General features: G+C 37.0%; 1 protein-coding gene across 1 annotated transcript; it reads left to right on the forward strand.

Annotated features, from left to right (window-relative positions):
• The first annotated feature begins 5,808 nt into the window (after positions 1 to 5,808).
• Positions 5,809 to 10,444, forward strand: LOC127086908 (putative E3 ubiquitin-protein ligase RING1a). The gene is made up of 10 exons (XM_051027731.1): positions 5,809 to 6,185; positions 6,341 to 6,383; positions 8,049 to 8,107; positions 8,216 to 8,297; positions 8,430 to 8,550; positions 8,656 to 8,697; positions 8,773 to 9,291; positions 9,385 to 9,495; positions 9,679 to 9,909; positions 10,111 to 10,444. The coding sequence occupies exons 1-10, from the start codon at positions 5,888 to 5,890 to the stop codon at positions 10,135 to 10,137; spliced, it is 1,533 nt and encodes a 510-aa protein (XP_050883688.1). The 5' UTR covers positions 5,809 to 5,887; the 3' UTR covers positions 10,138 to 10,444.
• Positions 10,445 to 22,521: the final 12,077 nt, after the last annotated feature.

A 22,521-nucleotide genomic window follows, 5' to 3' on the forward strand; every position in this document is an offset into this window, starting at 1 on the left:
TCACCCTTGGATCTCTCTTCCATCTTTTAATCTGAGCCTTGTTTGTGTTTACCATATGTGTGGTGCATTGACTAAAGGAACACATGGAACACGTGTTTTGAATCACCTCAATTAATGAGGAGTGATCTGATGGCTCCGGATTTTCCGTTTTATTTTTTCTAAATTGATTTTTAAATAGCCATTTTTTAAAAATTCACCATAAATTCATTTTTGATCCAAAAATTATGGGACCAACACCAAAAATTCAAAATATTTTCTTCTTCCTATTTATGATTTAAAATTAATTTTTGGATTAAGTTTGATATTTTTGGTGATTTTTTTGATTTTTAACTTGTTTTAATTAGTTTTTAATTACTTATGACTTTTGAAAAATACCAAAAAAATTACTCAATGATCCTTTAAACTTACTTGACCTATGATGAATCACTTGGCCATTTCTTTGGTGTTTTTGAGGGGTTTTAGGTTTTTGATCTTTGAAAACTTATTTTTCTTCATTCTTAAAAATGTTTTAAAAATAGTTTAATTGATTTAATGATTTGGTGAGCTTTTGTATTGAATTTATGTTGATCTTACTTCTGTTTGACCTTAGTTTTGGTTGAATTGGACCTTGACTTGATCAATACCATTGGATTTAGGAGGTTGATGAAGTTTAAGACTTCATCCCCTAGATTAATGAATGATATTGATCAAGTGAGGTTCATCTCTTGACCAATTTGGGATCCCCTTCATTTCATCTCTCCATTTTCATCCCATTTCTTCCCTAATCATCTCTTGGCCAATGACTTCTCATGGATCATTAGCTAGTTGCTTCATCAATGACCTTGTGTCAGATGAATCAACATATGCTTGATTGAGATATGCCTATCCTCTCTTATTTCTGTGTGTGGTATACTTTAGGAGCTTGGTCTTGGATACCTTGTCTCTAGCATGCATTAACACCAACATTATTATTGACCGATCTCAAATAGGTATGACTTCTACATAAGCCTACTTACATTGCTTAGCATAGCGCTAAATTTGCCACAAGGCACAAATTAACATACTAATTTGACAACTAACATTTAATTTTCTTGTCATTTACTTTAATGCAATTTAAATACTTGAACTTTATCATTCCTTGTCATTTACATTCATGTAAATTGTTTATGCTTCAATCATTTGCTCTTTGCCCACTTGGGCCTATGTTTATGCTTCAGTTATTTTCATTGTTTGCTCACTTGAGCCATTATATTTTGTGCTTGTGATCATATTTTGTTTGTGGTCTTAGGACCTTAAAACACTTAATAAAAAAAACACTAAAAACACATTGGTGGGGTATAATCCTATTGTCCAAATCACCTGCCTCTGATTGATATCGAGCAATGTGCTCGATAGTGGACTCACTATTATCGCCTACAAACTTAGTGAGCTTAGGAATTTTCCAGTTTCTTGGGAGTTCAGCCTGCAAGACATACTCAAACAAGGCAGAAACGAAATTTGGCCTATGAAGACCAACATTAACACCATTTTAGGATAGGATTTGTTCAAACACATTGGCTATTTTATTTTGTCTCCTAAAATTGTTTTATTAGACTCTCCTAAACACTTGGTTTGCATCCTGGTTCCTATAGACCAATGCTATATCTGGGCCATTTCGACCTAAGTCTCATTCGACTACCCTAGGTATAGGTTGTTCGACCTGCTGGGGTATAATCCATTGTTGTAGTTGATTATTAAGGAAACCTTCATTGTTTGCAACTCTTGGATTTTGAATTACCCCAACTTCTTGATTTGAGGAACTATTGAATAGGTGCTTGAAGAGCGCCAAAAAACCATTAACTCAACCCATTTAATGCACTAATTACTGGTAAGTATTGTTTGTATTTTATATTAAAGGATTAAACACATTACCAATTTGTTGGGTAAGCATATTGACCATGTCATGGTTACTATCATCCATTTGTTGTCTCACAACCAAGAGAGAACTATCAGTTAAAGGTGTCATAACTTGAGGGATATATTCTAACCCTTATTGGGATGTGCCATTTGACTAGGATTTCTTATAGAGGGTCCTAATTCTAAGTATTGATTAACAGGAGACGCAATAGTCATTGCATTATCTGCATACACATATGCATTAGTTTGTAGGCATGTCATATGGATATTCCCTACTACTACTGGGCAAAGTAATGTTTGGGAGAAATGGAGACCTATGGTCTCCTATAATGATTTGTGTAAGCTTGGGAGTAGTCAGAGTACTGGTTGGTTGTGGTGGAGGAACCACCACCTTTGGTAACATCATCGAAACTGACGTTTGACTTACAATATGAGCGATCACTCCAATGGACATTGAAGTATTTTTTGTATTCAAAGCGATGTTCTGGGGGAATGGAAAGAGTTTTTGACGATTGACAGGACACCGAGTTCTACCTGTTTTTCCATTTGAAGGTCTTAAAACCTTACATACATATGGAGGCAATGGCTTTAGTTCTTCCAGATTAACCTCACATTCTTCAACACATTAAAAATCTATGTCAATTTCTTGATCACTTTCATATGTTCCTACATAAGCAACATTTTCCTTCTAAGGGTGTTGATTTGATCTAACCTTTTCAACCTTCAATTGTTCGACTTATTGAACTCTGTCTGCTAATTGGGCTATATCCCTTAGGTATTAGGTGTCTAACTCCTTCCTAATGGAATAGTCTAAGCCACCGACATCCATTTCAAATAACTCATGTTCAAGAACATGAGTAAACCATTTCGACTTCATTAACCTAAACCTATTGAGATAATCATCTATTGACTCAAAGAATTTTCTCTTCTCGCTAGCTAGTTCTTTCAGGCTAATTTTTAATTGACCCATATAGAATTGCTCATGGAATACTCTTTTTAGTTGATTCTAGTTATACATGGAATTTGAAGGAAGGACGGTGAACCATGTGAAAGCGCTATTAATTAAAGAATTAGAAAAATATTTCATCTTTAAGTTTTCATTATTGGCTAAATCACCTGCCTCCAATTGATATCGAGCAATGTGCTCGATAGTGGACTCACTAGTATTTTCTGCAAACTTAGTGAACTTAGGAATTTTCCAATTGCTTGCGAGTTCAACCTGCAATACATACTCAGACAAGGCAGAAACGAAATTTGGCATATGAAGACCAACATTAACACCATTTTAGGCTAGGATTTGTTCAACCACATTGGCTATGTTATTTTGTTTCCCAAAATTATTTTGTTGGACTCTCTTAAACACTTGGCATGCATCCTAGTTCCTATAGATCAATACTACATCTGGGCCATTTCGACCTAAGTCTCATTTGGCTACGCTAGGTATAGGTTATTCGACCTATTGAGGCATAATTCGTTGTTGCACTTGATTATTAAGGAAACCTTCATTGTTTGCAACTCTTGGATTTTAAATTACCCCAATTTCTTGGATTTGAGGAACTGTTGAATAGGTGCTTGAAGAGCACTAAAAAAACCAGCAATTCAACCCATTTGATGCGTTAATTATTGGTAAGTGTTGTTTGTGTTTTAGATTAGAGGATTAAACACAATACCAATTTGTTGGGTAAGCATATTAATCATGTCATGGTTACTATCATCCATTTGTTGCCTCATAACAAAGAGAGAACTTGTAGTTAATGGTGCCATAACTTGAGGGATATATTCTAACCCTAATTGGGGATGTGCCATTTGACTATGATTGCTTATAGTGGATATTGATGCTAAGTATTGATTAATAGGAAACGTAATAGTCATTACATTATCTGCATACATAAATGCATTAATTTGTAGACACACCATCATTGGAGTTGACATGCCATATGGATATTCTCTACTACTAGTGGGCAATGTGATGCTTGGGAGGAATGAAGGCATATGGTCTCCTATAGTGGTTTGTGTAAGCCTGAGAGTAGTCAGAGTACTAGTTGGTTATGGTGAAGGAACCACCACCTCTAGTAACGTCGTCGAAACTGACATTTGACTTACAATATGAGCGATCACTCCAATGGACATTGAAGTATTTTTTTTTGTATTTGGAGTGTCGTTCTAGGGAAGGGAAGGATTTTTTGACGATTGACAGACCGCCTCTATAATTTTACCACTCCTCAGACGTATAAACACTCAGACATTTAAGACATCGCATGTATGAAGAACACAAATAGAAAATAAAAGCACAAACACTCTCCTGCAAAAGTTTAAACTTTTGCACAAAAGGGTCCAATTGGCGTGCCAATTTGTTTACTGGTATTTTTAGTGATCAAATCACAAGTTTTTATTCACTTAAAGGATTAAACTCGAAAGAATCCTATGGAAATTTTGTTCAAAGAGTTTGAGAAAATGTATTCGTACTTCAAAGTTTAACTTTCGAATTTAGAGCAATTGGATAGAAATTTTAATAAATAAAATGCATAATTGCTTGAAAGGATAAAATAAGTGAAGAAAGATAGTAAAAACAATTGAGTAAAAATCTTAAACTAAAAGTGGGACACAAGTCCCAGACATTTCTCACAAGTTTTGTATCTCTATGACTTGGATGTGTGAATTTTAAAGAGAACAAAATCAAAATGCAAACTCTTGTCCTAGAGACCAAATCTACTTATATACTACGTGCATCAATAACTATCGACAACAGTTACTTCTCCAGGATTCGGTACGTACCATTGTCAAAATTGTCTTCAAATCCTCTAACTGCCTATGTCAAAGAGTTATACTATTAAATCTTGTGGCCTGCTGTAAAAAATGCCTCAAAATCATCCAATCTTAGGATTCAAGAATACACTAAGTCCTAAAACACCTGATAGGCAAGTTGAACTCATCGTCCCTGATAGGTGGGTTGAGTTCATCACCTCTTTCGAAACGATTAATATATCGAAACTATAGTTTGGTCATTTTACACTCATCATTTTCATACCTTTATACTACACCTTCATGTCGAAACGCTAAGCTAAAATTCTCAGGCTAACAATAGGCCATAAAGGTAAAAAGAATTAGCTGGAAAATGAAGGGTCAACAGAAAAACAACATAAGAAATGAAATCATATGTAGGCATAGGCTCAGTACTACCATAATACCCACTACGGGCAAAGGCCTCAAGCGTCTTTTTTAAGAAAGGAAGAGGTCTGAAGCCACTACGACCTGTAGCAGAGGCTACAGTCAAACCGTGATGGACTTTGCTTTTTTCTACGAGAGTATCCTTTTGTGTCTCTTCACGTGTTTTCCCCCTTTAAATTTCACTCTAACTTATCTTGACACCTGAAAAACAAATGAAACAAACATACTGAAGTAAAACGTACTAAACGAAGAATAAACTTTATGATATTTTATTTAACTAGGTTTTAAACATGATAAATTTTAAATCATGCGTTGTAAATATTAAAAATTCACTTTGTACACCTTTAGAGACACTAAACTTCCTTACTTACTATTTTGGGTATTTTTATAATAAATATTAAATATTCACTTACATTATAATCGATCTATATCCATATTTTTAGATTTATCTCTCTAGAGACAAGAGAGCACAATAGACTATAAAGTTTTCTTTTAAAAAATTTGAAATATTTGACACGATTAAATTTTAAAATTGAATTTGAACCAAAGACTTCTAATTACGTCCGATTATCATTTGTATTTCTGACCATTTGTCACCGATGTATATTGTGAAACCAAAACGACATCGTTTAATTGAGTCTCATTAACTATATAAAAATTAACCGATTCAAACCCGAGATCCGAGTTCATATTCGCCCGAACTAATATAATAAAATAACAAATAATTTTTTTTATAGAATAAATAGACCTATACCGAAATCTCAATCTCATTATTCTTCTTTCTTTCTCTTGCTGTTCTTCTTCAACTCGCGACAGAGCCAACAATCTCTCTCTGCGAGCAACAATGCCAGCCCAGAAGCGTTCCTTACCCGAGTCAATGGACGAAGAAGAAACTTCACAGCATCTTCACTATTCTCGCCATGTTAAGCATCAACCGAACCACCGCGACCCAAACTTCATCGACCAACAGCATCAACTCGAACAAGAGGAAGATGAAGAAGACGATGATGATCAGCAAGAGCACGATGAGGAGGAGGAGGAGCAAGGGGAAGAAGATGAAGATGAAGAAGAGGCTGAAGATGATGATGAAGATGAAGATGAAGAAGGGCAGCACCATAACGACGATAAGGAAAAATCACAGGGTAATTCTTCAGCTTCTGTTTAGAGATTTTTCTCGTTTAGATTTTCTATCACATGGTTTTTCTTTGACCCAATTGGTTTTTGTGAACTGGGTTGAAGTTTGTTTTGGTTTTGCGTTTCTTCGTGCTCTAAAGTTTTTATCTTTTTCTGTTCTCAGATTCCGACGAAACCCCATCTTCTGACTCTGAAGAAAAACCTGAGTACTTTCTCTTTCTCTCACTCTTCCATATGCATTGCTTCTTAACTTCTGCTTCGTACTTTGTTTTACTAGATTCATGTTTTGTTCCTGTGTGTGTTTATTCTGAGGTTGATGTTGGGTGTGAATTTTGCTATTTGTGTGTTTGCATAGTTGAATTGATGATAAATGACAATGTCATTTGAGTTGCGATGTCTGCATTTTCTGAATCTGTTGCTATTTGATTCTTCATTGTTGTTTGCATGTTTTGATTTTTGTCTTTGCTTATGATTAGTCTATTACTTTTCATAGCTTTGGATTAAGCATCGATCAACATCTATGATTTCATTCCTCGAGAGATGGATGAATTCGTTATTTAGAGTGTGTCATGCTAGAGTTGCAACTGTTGAACTTTACTAATCTTGAAACTTGTTAGGTTAAGTAGAGTTCAAGTTGAGTTTATCAGAATGTTCTGAGAGTAACCATGCTAACTGGTTGTGCTGATTTGTATGGAAAAAGGTTAAAACAAGTTTTTTTGAACGATTATCGTATACCATTTGGCATGGTTGCATTGTTCAACTTTTGAATATCATATCATGTTTTTAGAGCCTCGAGTCAAATGAACTCCTGTGCATGGCTGCTATAGGGGCCAAAATGCGCATATTTCGCCTAAGAAAGGTTTTAACATCAGAAAATGAAGAAACCGCCAAGTTATTTTCTTAACATTCAGACTATTCTACCCCTTCAGCATGTCATCAGGAAGTTAGGTCAATGCCCTTTTCTGTTTTTCATCATAGTTATCAATAAAGCCGGATAGGCGTGCCTCAACCTAGAAGGCATGTCTTAGGCATGCGTCTTAATCTGCATGCTTACCACTTCTGTTGCATTGTCTCAGTACCTTAGACAGGCCTTTAGGTGCCATTCTCTCTGGTCCTATTTATAAGCAAATTTTTACTTTTTAGATTCATTGAGTAACCAACGTATCTGGTCTATATATTGTCCATGAACATTAGTTATTCAATGTATCTAAAAAGTAAATTTTTTCTTAGAAATAGGATCAGAGGGAGTACTTACTTACATGATGTGATAGGAATTGATAATTCAGAGTATCATGTTGCTTTGGTTTATATTTTTTTGGCAAAATCGCTCCATCTTTCCTTGATGCTATTTATTTTCACTAGATTAGTCCTTTAAGTTTTTCCCCCGACTAGTTCCTCTAAGTTTTATAACTTTCTAACCAATTCCTTTTTATGAGTTTTCCGTCCAACTCTGTTTAAAAATGTCTGTCCGTTTTGATGTTGACGACGTGCATTGAAGTTATACTCGAGTTCCATATTATGAGTTAGATTTTGGGATGAGTTATAACACAGTTCATCTTTTTTACAAAACTGGAACATCACTCTTCCATTTTGATGATCCATCAAACCCATCTTCCATATTTTATTGAATGAAGAACCGTACTTAATTTTAATTTAGATTTGCCTGGCCAACACTGTTATCGTTGTAAATTGTAATCTGTCTTTTCTTTTTCTTGTAGAAATCATCATAGATAAGTTCATTGGACTTCTAGTTTGCATCCATTAAGCACTTAAGTTCATTGAACCTCATAGTTTGCATTCATTAATCACTTAATACTTCTAATAAAGATGCATTTTATATCATATATTCTTATTTTCTTGTTTGCTTGCAGGTATGTGTACGTAGAACTTTCGGATATTCGTAAAGATGTCCAATGCCCAATTTGCCTTGGTAAGTTTTTTTCCAAACCTGCAGCTTAATTTATGCTTGAATCATGATAAACATTTCCCGAATGCTGATTTCTCAAAGACTGACCCGGCAATTTTTGTGTTTGAACAGGTATCATTAAGAAAACAAGAACTGTCATGGAATGCTTGCATCGCTTTTGCAGGGAATGCATTGACAAATCAATGCGACTGGGGTAAGTCACATTACATGAACCATTCCACCTTATTTTCTAATTTAATATGCCACTGATAATCGTAATTGAAGTCCTTGTCTCTATTGGCTTATTAGAACACACGATATAATGTCTGTACATATATCATCTCAGGAACAATGAATGCCCTGCTTGCCGCACACACTGTGCCAGCCGTCGCTCTCTGCGAGATGATCCAAACTATGATGCTCTTATTGCTACTTTATATCCAAATATTGAGAAGTATGAGGAAGAGGTATAATTTTACATGTTCACTACTTTGTACTTATATATACACGGTTCTGTTTACGTGCACCTTTCGTAAAATTTAACTTTGTGATGCCGTTCTGTTCCATTGCAGGAGCTTGAATTTCGTGAAGAAGAAAAGAACCGAAATAAGCAGGTCAGTGTTTTTTCAGTCATCATCAACATTATGTGATTTATAAAGTCTTGAAGTTCTACCTGTTTTTTTTGGCAGATTCAAGCTTCAATAGCAAAAGTATTTCAGCGGCAATCTGAAGCACTGACCAAAAGACGTAAAGATAATACACCGAGTTCATTTGTGACAAGATCACAGCGTAATCAAAGAAACCTTCAATCCAGGAGACAAAACCAAGTTGCTGATATTCAAGGATCTGAAGAAAACGAGGAGGAAAATGGCAACAATGAAAAGGACTCATCTTCCGGTGACGAGCGTGGTACAGAACTCCGACAGAGAAAACGAAGGAGATGGACCAGAGTTCGCTCCTCTCAGCCCTCGTCATCAATGGCAAGTCCTGATGGCGGAAGTGTAGAAAGTGATTTGGATATAAGTAGAGAAAATCGAGGAATTTCAAGGCAGGTGACAAAGCCTAGGAAGCTTACTTGGGGAAGAGGTGGTTTTAGAAGTAACACAAGACATGGCAGTGGTGGTGGTAGCAACAGCAAAAATTCTCGCAGTGGCCGAATGTCTAGATTGGTTGATTATCTCAAAAGCTTGAATGAAAACACCGATGAGGTATACCTTATTCTTCTCTTTTCTCCATGTAATCAAACTTGTATTCATATTTCAATTCAATTTAACGAATAGACGCTATATTTTTATTTACAGTTTGATGTTCATCTCATGTTTGTTTCTCCGGACAAAGAAGCTCCGACACCACGTTTGGAGCAGCTTCACCTATGTTGTCGACCAACTTTGTCTGTCAAGAACCTCTATGAAGTGAGATCATCTTTTGCTTCGATTACTATTTTTTGACAGTAATATTTTTTTTTACGAGTACGAATCGAACTCTGTACTCATGGTTTTACAAATTTTTGCCTTTGCCTCCACCATAATGCTTTGTTAACGAAACAATGTTGTTTTCTTACGACGATTGTTAACATTTTTGTATTTTCTTCGTAGTATGTTGCTAGTCAGACACCGTTGACAGTTGAAGAAGTTGAGATACTGGCGGTAAAAGGATGCAGCAGTTTAAACCGCGACGACAAGTCAGCTGATGAGAAATCAGCCGCTGAATGTGATGAGCTAACATCGCTGGTTATAGATCCACAAAAAGATGAATTGGAACTTCTGCAAGCTCATGAAACTGTGGCAGAGATTAGATCCAAATCTATATCCAAAAGGGGGCATTTGGTGAGTATTAAGGTGTTTATTTTTTTTATCAAAGCACCGACACAGACACAAAACACGATAAACAATACTAACACTAAAGTTTAATCAAATGTAATTACATGTGTCAGTGTCATTTGTCAGACATACCTTTGATCATAAGTGTCGGTGATATTTAAGTAAATGCTAAACTATTTTTTTTTCTTTGTTTTTGTGGTGATTCAGATTCTGGCATATAAGAGGAAGGTGTAGGAGGCATTATAGTGTTGGTTTGGTTGGCAGAAGTTTGAGATGGACAACAATGCTATGAACATCTTTTGTGTGTACATAATTAAAAGACCAATTTGCCTAAAGTTTTTTTTTTTTTAAATTTTAAAGTTGCATCCCATAAAAGTGAATAAAGTTATCCTTATAGTTTATTAAATTGTAAAACCTCCAATAATGACATTATGTTTGGCATTGTAGTATTTTAAATAATTTTGAGATGTACCTTCTAAAATGTCGGTTACAATTTCAAATTCATACAATTATGTTGTTTACTGGAGTTAGTTTTAAGAAACAGCATTATTGTGACGAATTGCATATTTGGATCACATTCGTTTGTGGAAAACGGTTACTTTTATCAAACGAACGGTTTTTGTTAACTAATGTAGAATTATACTTTATATTTTCTAATTTTATGAGAAATACATAGGCTGGATATATAAAATTCAGAAGGAAGAAACTGAAATTGGAATATTAGTCTAAATTTTACATCATCAGATGCCTAATTATAAGCAACGAACTTTATTGACTGTTATAAGATATATTTGACTCAATTGAATACATACAATCGACTCTATCAAATACTATTAGTATACCTCAACAACCTCATGATGTATTTGACTATTTCGAATGCAATTTACATACATTAGTAACTACATGCAGAGTCGAATACAACTAACTTCAATTTAGTCGAATACTGCACCAGCTGAATTACTACTTCTAACATACCACCTAATTCATATTTTCTAGACTTCTTATCCCAATACTTTTTTTCAACTAATCAAACCTGTCTTTGTTCAATGGCTTGGTGAGTATGTCAGCTAATAGCAATTCCGACTTGCAATGCTCTAGTTCAAAATTTCCTTTATTTACTTGATGCCTCCTCTCTAAGTGTTTACTCCTATCATGATACATAAGGTGATTTTCCAAGTCGATAACTGACTTGTTATCTACAAACAATTTCATTCATCTTTATAGGTTCCATGATCTTGAACTCTTCAAGTAATATTTCTATCTAGAATGCTTGGCATGCTGCATAAGATGCAGCTACATACTCAACCCCACATGAGGATAATGCTACAATGCTTAACTTTCTTGAGCTCCAAGAGATTGAAGCACCTCTAATCATGAATAAGTAGCCTGCAGTACTTGTAACACCCTGAAATTTGATTAATTTATTTAATCAAATTATTCGTGTTTTTATTTAATTAATTAGTATGTGCTGTACTTTTAGTTAAATATATAATGAGTTGTATGTGTATGTAGGGTATGATGGACTGTAGTGAGAGTATTGGTGGATTGATAGAATGATTTAAATAATTAAAAATAATTAAAATTAATAATTATTTTTAATTATTTACAAATAAAATAGAAATAAAGGTTTTTGGATGAAAAATAGGAGCTAAGAAGAAATAAGGGAAGTGGTGAACATTTATAAAAGAGTTGGGCTTTAGTGTAATTAACAAAAGATTAAATTAAGTTTTAGAGATAAATAGAAAGGTTAGTGGAGCTTTTGAGGAATAATGCGTAAAATGGAGCTTTTAGGAGAAAATGAGGCTAGGGTTTGAAGAGGAAAGAACTTTAACCATCAACCTTGACCAACTCTGATTTGCTGCAAAGAATCCGAGGTAAGGGGAGGAGAAAAGGCTTTCTATATGAGTGTTTTGCATGAAAGGGTAGAGAAGAAGAGACCTTTACTATTTGATTGTGTGAAACCTTTTATGAATTGTTGATGTTGTGTGATAATCTGAAAATTGATAATCAAATGAGTTTTATCTGATTTTCGTGACCAAATTTGTATGTGTATGATTCTGTTTATGTGTATATGATTTTATGCCATTGTTGGGATTTTTGAAACTTTGAACATAAACATGAAATTTATGAAATTAATGAATAAATTGTGAAAATATATGATTTATCATGACATAATGATGATATTATGTGTGGTTTAATTTTCTGAATGTGTTAGGGTAGTTTGGAAGCCAAAATTGAAGTTCCAAGGAAACTCCAAAGGCCAAATCGCGTTTTCGACCTTCTGGTGTTGGGTGACGGACGCCACCAAAATGACGGGTTGACCGTCATGCACCTCAAGTAGCTGACAGTCGTAAGCGCTATGACAGGGAGACCATCATGGTCTCCAGGCTTGGTTTTTTAAGTCGATCGTCACTATAATGACGGTCTGGGGGTTTTAACATGATAGCGGGCGTCACCCTAGTGACGACCTGCCCGTCATGCTATTAGAAGAGGAATTCTTGTCTCTGTCGATTCAGATTTTTGATGTTGTTTTGCAGTTTGGTTGATAATTAATTATTATGAATTTAATTAACTATGGTAGAATTATCGTTGTTGAATGATAATTGATTTACTTACATGTTAATGTTTATAGGGTGTAACAATTGTATGAGATGTATATGATGTTGTTTTGTGATGTTATATAATGTGAATATGATCAATATTGTTGTGAGGTGTATGATTATAGAGTGATTAATTATGTATTGTTGGCTTGGTGATAAATAGTTCAGAAGGGGGACTATTTGTGTGCTTGTGTGCATTGTTGTTATTATTATCGAATAGTAATTCAATACGAGGAATTACTATTGAGTGTCATTGCACATTGTTTATGGTTAGAAGTGAGACCGTAAGCATTGTTATTATTGTTATATTGATTTTAATTGACATGCATCATTGTGTCATGTCGTCGCAAGAGGCATGTTCGGTAGTTCAGAAGGGGGGGGGGATAATGGCTTGTCCCAAGCTCAAAAAGGGAATTTGGAGCTTAGAAGGGGGGCTCATGGATTCAGAAGGGGGGGACCCGGTTCCTGAGAGAATCAAATGTTGAGTTGGTACCACATGCATAGTGTCACGTTGTGTCGTGAGTCGCATTATATATATTTGTAGATTGTTGTGAATGAGAGTGAGATTATGATGATGTTGGTTGTGTATTGAATGTATGATATGTTGTGTATTTCTCTACCTTTTCATTCTTTACACTGTTATATATCTAAGTTTATTTCTCACCCATTTTCCTTTATGTTGTCCACCATGGACATCTTACAGATAGTCAGGAGTAGAGTTTTGTTGTTGTGAGTGGAAGATAGCTTCTTGGAGCTTACCTTCGTTTATTTATCGCTTTATCGCAATTTAGTGGTTTTTGTGCTCTGATCTTGTAACATCGGGAACTGAGCGCTTGTTATGTTTTGAGTTAATGTTTGATTGTGTGTTTTAAAGTTTAACACTTTATTGGTGAAGTTTAATTTGAATTTGTTAGTATGTTAATTCCGCTGCATGTTGATAAATGATATGAAAGTTGTTGTTGGGTTGTCGAGGTGAACTGTAACACCCTTCTAAAATAACCCAAATATTTAATTAAAACAACAAATATATATCAGAGTAGATATGCAATTAAGGGTGTCACACAATCATTTCACATCATTCACCAAATAACTGTCATGCTCTTTTATTAATTCAAAACATAAAGCATTTGCACAATACGCAGCGGATAGAAATCAAATCAATCATGCAAAACATGTAACACATTACATGTAAAATTATTCAACAAGGTAAAACATCCCGTCCCGATGTTACATCTATCAGAGCATGACCCACTAAGGAGACTACACTAGACTCCAAGCACTAGCTTCTACTCAATCACTGCTCGTTACCTGAAAAATAGTTGTAAGGGTGAGTTCCTCAATCGATATAATAAGCATTATAAAATATCATGTAATGCTAAGTAAATAACACATTAATCACCCTAATCATATCACACATTCGGTAACGGCACATCAACTCAAACATCATAATCATGCTCAACATAAACATCAAAACACACGTATAATATTGGAACACATCCATTCATATTATACACAATACATACATTATGCAATGAGACTCCATGCATGCGGTACCGACTATTCGTGAACATATAGTTCACCTCACCGATCAAATCCAGATACGGCTACCAAGCCCACTAGTCCCACTCATTTGAGACCTAGTGACTCACTCACTAATTCCTCACCACGGGAATTAGCTACCACCCCAAGGGCCATGCTATGCACGCTAATTCACCTAGCATGCAAACATCAACAACAGTCCATAATGACTAACTCACTAATTCCTCACTATGGGAATTAGCTACCACCATAAAGGCCACAATATGCATGCTAAATCACCTAGCAATGCAAAATCATCAACAATATTCCACAATGGACGTATGCTCACACTCTAAGCCATAAACAGTCCATTCACAATTGCATACATAACATATACACTCACGGCATTATGCATACCATCATACATTCATCAACACATGTATCAAAACATCATATCATGTCAAATAATTAATCACAGTATTAGCACACTCCACTAATACCTATACTGCTCAAAACAGCGGGAATTAATCCCTATTACATCATACGCCAATATAGGCCAAACACCAATTATGCACACATTATTCAAATATTAATTTTTCACTTTTCCAACAGTGTTAACCGGTTAACACCCTGGGTTAACCGGTTAACGCAACACAGAACACGCTTTCTGGCAAAACTCAACAGTGTTAACCGGTTAACGCCCTGGGTTAACCGGTTAACGCAGACAGAACAGCAATATTTTCACAACTCACAACAGTGTTAACCGGTTAACACCCTGGGTTAACCGGTTAACGCAAGCAAAACAGCAATACCTCACAATTCCTAACAGTGTTAACCGGTTAACACCCTGGGTTAACCGGTTAACGCAAGACAGAAAGCTGTTCCTGCGCTAACACGAAGCAGAATGCATAATTCTCCGCATTTTCCGCCGTTGGAGGACTTCCGGACCTCCGATTCCGTAAAAAGCTATACGTTCGGGAAATCACAACTCACACAAATACAGATTCAATTACAGCTTTAACACAACTTATCCCACACAATTTTTCAGCATTCAACATCCCAATTAGGGTCAATTCAACGGTTTATCACTACCCATTACATGTTAACCCATAATACCCATTAAACGACGATAAACCCCCCTTACCCGAGTTAATCCGGCGAATCTTTAAGCTTCAAGCTTTTCTCTTCTCCAACCTTCTTCCTCTTGCTCTGTCTCTTTGCCCTTTTCCTCTTTTCAGCCGCTTCTCTGCTTTTCACGTGAAACCCTTTCTTTTCCAAATGGGACTCTTTTTCTTATTTCCAACTTATATATATTTTCCAATAATTATTATTCCAATAATAATAATAATAATAATCCAATAATTCCAATTATTTAATTAAATTAATAAGTATAATATTGACTTAAATTAAATAATTATCTTATTTTTATATCGGGGTGTTACAACTCTCCCCCACTAAAAGAGTTTTCGTCCTCGAAAACATACCTCAAGCGAATAACTCCGGATAAGACTCCTTCATCTGACTCTCAAGTTCCCAAGTCACATTGCCACCTGCTGGTCCTCCCCAAGCTACCTTTACCAAAATAATCTCTTTACCCCGCAACTGCTTCAATTCTCGATCCTCGATCCTCATAGGTGATGTTTCAACAGTCAGGTTATCTCTGACCTGTACATCATCTACTTGGACCACATGCGACGGATCAGGAATGTACCTCCTCAACTGAGACACATGAAAAACCTCATGCAAATTCGCAAGTGACGGCGGTAAAGCGATACGATAGGCTACCTCCCCTATCCTCTCCAAAATCTGATAAGGACCAATAAATCGAAGTGTCAACTTCTTCGACTTCAAAGCTCGACCAACCCCAGTTATCGGAGTAACACGAAGAAACACATGATCTCCCTCTTGAAACTCAAGTGACTTCCTCCTCTTGTCGTGATAACTCTTCTGACGACTCTGAGCAATTCTTATCTTCTCCTGAATCATCTTAATCTTTTCCGTAGTCTGTTGAACAATCTCCGGTCCAACCACAACACTCTCACCGGACTCGTACCAACATAAAGGCGTCCGACATCTCCTACCATACAAAGCTTCAAACGGTGCCATACCAATGCTCGAATGAAAACTATTGTTGTAGGTAAACTCAATCAAAGGTAAGTAACAATCCCAAGCACCTCCCTTTTCCAAAACACAAGCCCTCAAAAGATCTTCCAATGACTGAATCGTCCTCTCAGTCTGACCATCAGTCTGCGGATGATATGCAGAACTCAATCTCAGCTTAGTTCCCAAAGCTCTCTGCAAACCTTCCCAGAACTTCGATGTAAATCTAGGATCTCTGTCCGAAACAATACTCGACGGAATACCATGCAAACTTACAATTTTCTCAATATACAACTCAGCTAATCTCTCCAATGGATAGTCCATTCTGATCGGAATAAAATGAGCCGATTTTGTCAATCTGTCAACAATCACCCAAATAGCTTCAAAATTCTTAATTGTCCTTGGTAATCCAGAAACAAAATCCATACTGATACTATCCCACTTCCACTCTGGAATAACCAACGGTTGCATTAGCCCAGACGGCTTCTGATGCTCAATCTTTGACTTCTGACAAGTCAAACAAGAATAAACAAAACTCGCAATTTCTCTTTTCATTCCCGGCCACCAAAATAACTTTTTCAAATCATGATACATCTTCGTAGCCCCAGGATGAATACTCAGGCCACTACGATGTCCTTCCTCAAGAATACTCTTCTTAAGCTCGGTAACATCCGGAATACACACCCGATTACCAAATTTCAAAACACCATTCTCATCAACTCTGAATTCACCACCTTGACCTTGATTCACTAGAGTCAACTTATCAACCAAAAGCACATCGGATTTCTGACCCTCTCTAATCTCATCCAGAATACCATTCGTTAACTTCAACATTCCCAGTTTAACACTATTGTGAGTACTCTCACACACCAAACTCAAGTCTCTAAACTGCTCAATTAAATCCAATTCCTTAACCATTAACATAGACATATGCAATGATTTCCGACTCAATGCATCAGCCACTACGTTTGCTTTACCCGGATGGTAATTCAAACCAAAGTCATAATCCTTCAGAAACTCTAACCATCTCCTCTGTCTCATATTCAGCTCTTTCTGATCAAACAAATACTTTAAACTTTTATGGTCACTGAAAACCTCAAATCTTGACCCGTACAAGTAATGCCTCCATAACTTCAGAACAAAAACCACAGCTGCCAACTCTAAATCGTGTGTCGGATAGTTCCTCTCATGAACCCTCAGCTGTCTCGAAGCATAAGCTACAACCTGCTTATTCTGCATCAACACACCACCCAAACCCAACAATGAAGCATCACAGTAAACCTCAAATGATTCCGACGAACTCAGTAATATCAGAACAGGAGCAATAGTTAACCTTCTCTTTAACTCTTGGAAACCTTCTTCACATTTTGAGTCCCAAACAAACGCTTTCCCCTTTCTAGTCAACATCGTTAACGGTAACGCCAACTTAGAAAATCCCTCAATGAACTTCCTATAATATCCTGCAAGTCCAAGAAAACTCCTTATCTCAGAAACTGACTTCGGAGCTTCCCACTTAGATACCGCTTCTATCTTAGAAGGATCAACAGCAACACCACCTCTTGAAATTACATGACCAAGAAAACTAACCTCTTCTAACCAAAATTCACACTTTGACAGTTTAGCAAATAACTTCTTTTCCCGCAGAACTCCCAAAACCACTCTCAAATGTTCAGCATGCTCTTCTTCCGATTTCGAATACACCAAAATATCGTCAATAAACACCACAACAAACTTTTCTAGGTACGGATGGAAAATCCTATTCATATACTCCATAAATACTCCAGGCGCATTAGTCACACCAAAAGGCATTACAGAATACTCATAATGTCCATACCTTGTTCTGAAAGCAGTCTTCTGAATATCCTCAGTTTTCACACGTATCTGATGATACCCTGATCTCAAATCTATTTTGCTGAACACACTCGCACCAACCAACTGATCCATCAAATCATCAATCCTCGGCAAAGGATACCGATTCTTGATCGTCGCTTTATTCAGTTGCCTGTAGTCCACACACAACCTCATAGTACCTTCTTTCTTCTTAACCAATAACACTGGTGCACCCCACGGTGACACACTCGGACGAATAAATTTCTTATCCAACAGATCTTCCAACTGACTCTTCAATTCAGTTAACTCAACAGCAGACATACGGTACGGAGCCATTGACACCGGCCTAGTACCAGGTACCAAATCGATCGAGAACTCAACTTCACGCTCTGGCGGTAATTCATTCACTTCTTCCGGAAACACATCAGGAAAATCACACACCACAGCTAGATCGCAAATCACCAGTTTATCTTTAGCCTCCAAAGTCGCTAACAGCATAAACAACTCTGCCCCATCTGCTACTGCCTCATTCACCTGCCTCGCTGATAGAAACAAACTCTTTCCTTCCTTAATCTCAGGAAAAATCACAGTCTTATCAAAACAATTGATATAGACTCGGTTACACACCAACCAGTTCATACCCAGAATAACGTCAATCTGCACTAGTGGAAGACACACTAGGTCCATCCCAAAGTCTCTACCAAAAATACTCAAGGGACAATTTAAACAAACTGAAGTAGAAGTCACTGAACCCTTCGCAGGAGTATCAATCACCATACTTCCATGCATCTCAGATATCTCTAACTTAAGTTTCACAGCACAATCCAAAGATATAAAGGAATGAGTCGCACCTGTGTCAATAATAGCTACAAGAGGAAAGCCATTAATATAACACGTACCTCGGATCAAACGATCATCTGCAGAAGTCTCAGAACCCGATAAAGCAAAGACCTTGCCTCCCGACTGGTTCTCTCTCTTCGGCTTAGGACACTGTGGACTGATATGACCCACCTCTCCACAGTTGAAACAAGTCACAGTCTTCAACCGGCACTCTGCAGCCAAATGACCACCTTTTCCACACTTGAAACACTTCTTCTCATTACTGGTACACTCATGGATACGATGTCCAGCCTGGCCACATCTGAAACACTTAGCAGGGGCACTGGAGTCTCCCCCACTAGGCCTCTTCATCCCACTCTGTTTCTGGAAACCTTTGCCAGCTGCATACGGTTTCCCACGATCATTCTGATTCTTGCCTTTCCTATCAACCCTCTGCTGATAGCTCTCCGCTCTGGCTTTGGTATCCTGTTCAAAAATCCTGCAACAGTCAACCAAATCAGAAAACACTCTAATCCGTTGATACCCAATAGCCTGCTTAATCTCGGGACGTAACCCGTTCTCAAACTTCACACATTTCGAGAATTCCCCAGTAGCCTCATCATAGGGAGTGTAATACTTCGACAGCTCTGTGAACTTAGCAGCATACTCAGTAACAGACCGGTTGCCCTGCTTCAATTCCAAGAACTCTATCTCTTTCTTTCCTCTGACATCCTCTGGAAAGTACTTCCTCAGGAATCTCTCTCTGAACACCGCCCAAGTGATCTCAGCATTCCCAGCAGATTCCAACTCAGTGCGGGTAGCAACCCACCAATCGTCTGCTTCCTCTGACAGCATATGCGTACCGAACCTGACCTTCTGGTTATCGGCACACTCAGTCACTCGGAAGATCCTCTCGATCTCCTTCAACCACTTCTGAGCACCATCTGGATCGTATGCTCCCTTGAACATTGGAGGATTGTTCTTCTGGAACTCACTCAGTTGACGAGCAGCTCCCATTCCCACAACATTCGGATTTCCCCCAAGCACTCCAGCTAGCATACCCAGAGCCTCAGCAATCGCAGCATCATCTCTACCTCTTCCAGCCATCTCTATTCCGAGTTAATCCAACAAGCTAAACAATAAGTACTGATAGGGTTACACAACACCTATCCCGTACAGGGGAAACAAAATAATTACGACTCGACTCGACCGACTATGCTCTGATACCACTAATGTAACACCCTTCTAAAATAACCCAAATATTTAATTAAAACAACAAATATATATCAGAGTAGATATGCAATTAAGGGTGTCACACAATCATTTCACACCATTCACCAAATAACTGTCATGCTCTTTTATTAATTCAAAACATAAAGCATTTGCACAATACGCAGCGGATAGAAATCAAATCAATCATGCAAAACATGTAACACATTACATGTAAAATTATTCAACAAGGTAAAACATCCCGTCCCGATGTTACATCTATCAGAGCATGACCCACTAAGGAGACTACACTAGACTCCAAGCACTAGCTTCTACTCAATCACTGCTCGTTACCTGAAAAATAGTTGTAAGGGTGAGTTCCTCAATCGATATAATAAGCATTATAAAATATCATGTAATGCTAAGTAAATAACACATTAATCACCCTAATCATATCACACATTCGGTAACGGCACATCAACTCAAACATCATAATCATGCTCAACATAAACATCAAAACACACGTATAATATTGGAACACATCCATTCATATTATACACAATACATACATTATGCAATGAGACTCCATGCATGCGGTACCGACTATTCGTGAACATATAGTTCACCTCACCGATCAAATCCAGATACGGCTACCAAGCCCACTAGTCCCACTCATTTGAGACCTAGTGACTCACTCACTAATTCCTCACCACGGGAATTAGCTACCACCCCAAGGGCCATGCTATGCACGCTAATTCACCTAGCATGCAAACATCAACAACAGTCCATAATGACTAACTCACTAATTCCTCACTATGGGAATTAGCTACCACCATAAAGGCCACAATATGCATGCTAAATCACCTAGCAATGCAAAATCATCAACAATATTCCACAATGGACGTATGCTCACACTCTAAGCCATAAACAGTCCATTCACAATTGCATACATAACATATACACTCACGGCATTATGCATACCATCATACATTCATCAACACATGTATCAAAACATCATATCATGTCAAATAATTAATCACAGTATTAACACACTCCACCAATACCTATACTGCTCAAAACAGCGGGAATTAATCCCTATTACATCATACGCCAATATAGGCCAAACACCAATTATGCACACATTATTCAAATATTAATTTTTCACTTTTCCAACAGTGTTAACCGGTTAACGCCCTGGGTTAACCGGTTAACGCAACACAGAACACGCTTTCTGGCAAAACTCAACAGTGTTAACCGGTTAACGCCCTGGGTTAACCGGTTAACGCAGACAGAACAGCAATATTTTCACAACTCACAACAGTGTTAACCGGTTAACACCCTGGGTTAACCGATTAACGCAAGCAAAACAGCAATACCTCACAATTCCTAACAGTGTTAACCGGTTAACACCCTGGGTTAACCGGTTAACGCAAGACAGAAAGCTGTTCCTGCGCTAACACGAAGCAGAATGCAGAATTCTCCGCATTTTCCGCCGTTGGAGGACTTCCGGACCTCCGATTCCGATTCCGTAAAAAGCTATACGTTCGGGAAATCACAACTCACACAAATACAGATTCAATTACAGCTTTAACACAACTTATCCCACACAATTTTTCAGCATTCAACATCCCAATTAGGATCAATTCAACGGTTTATCACTACCCATTACATGTTAATCCATAATACCCATTAAACGACGATAAACCCCCCTTACCCGAGTTAATCCGGCGAATCTTTAAGCTTCAAGCTTTTCTCTTCTCCAACCTTCTTCCTCTTGCTCTGTCTCTTTGCCCTTTTCCTCTTTTCAGCCGCTTCTCTGCTTTTCACGTGAAACCCTTTCTTTTCCAAATGGGACTCTTTTTCTTATTTCCAACTTATATATATTTTCCAATAATTATTATTCCAATAATAATAATAATAATAATCCAATAATTCCAATTATTTAATTAAATTAATAAGTATAATATTGACTTAAATTAAATAATTATCTTATTTTTATATCGGGGTGTTACATGAACACCTTAAATTATCGAGTAATTCTTTTTGTATAAGTTTCGGGGTTTAGGATGTTAGAATACTCTTTTTATCATCTTAATCTCCACTAAAATCTGAATCAGTGTATCCATGTACCTCTTCATTTGTGCAGGTGCTCTTCTACCCTAGCATTAACACTCCATGATCAATTGTACACTTTTATGTATCTTAACACTCTTTTTACTGTAGTTAGATGACATTCTTGAGGTTTCTCTATGAATCTTCTCAACATCCCAGCACTCTGGCAAAGGTCTGGTATGATATTTCATAAATATCTTAAGGATCCAATGATTTTCTTGTACAATGTTGTATTTACAAACTCATCATTTGTATATCAATTTTTCTCTTGTCTCCAATGGTGTGACAACTGCATTATAATTGCATATCTTGAAACTTTCCAAGACGTATTGAGCATACTTTTTTTGGTGCAAGAACATTCCTTCACTCGTGTCTTTAAATTCCATTCCTAGAAAATATGACAATTTCCTCGATCAGACATCTCGAACTC

Source organism: Lathyrus oleraceus, chromosome 5, assembly GCF_024323335.1.
Source record: "Lathyrus oleraceus cultivar Zhongwan6 chromosome 5, CAAS_Psat_ZW6_1.0, whole genome shotgun sequence".
Taxonomy (NCBI): domain Eukaryota; kingdom Viridiplantae; phylum Streptophyta; class Magnoliopsida; order Fabales; family Fabaceae; genus Lathyrus; species Lathyrus oleraceus.

Coding starts and splice junctions, on each gene's coding strand:
- LOC127086908 (XM_051027731.1), top strand. CDS start 5,888: ATGCCAGCCCAGAAGCGTTCCTTACCCGAGTCAATGGACGAAGAAGAA. Junction 8,551..8,655: donor TTGAGAAGTATGAGGAAGAG/GTATAATTTTAC, acceptor GTTCCATTGCAG/GAGCTTGAATTTCGTGAAGA. Junction 8,698..8,772: donor AAAAGAACCGAAATAAGCAG/GTCAGTGTTTTT, acceptor TTTTTTTGGCAG/ATTCAAGCTTCAATAGCAAA.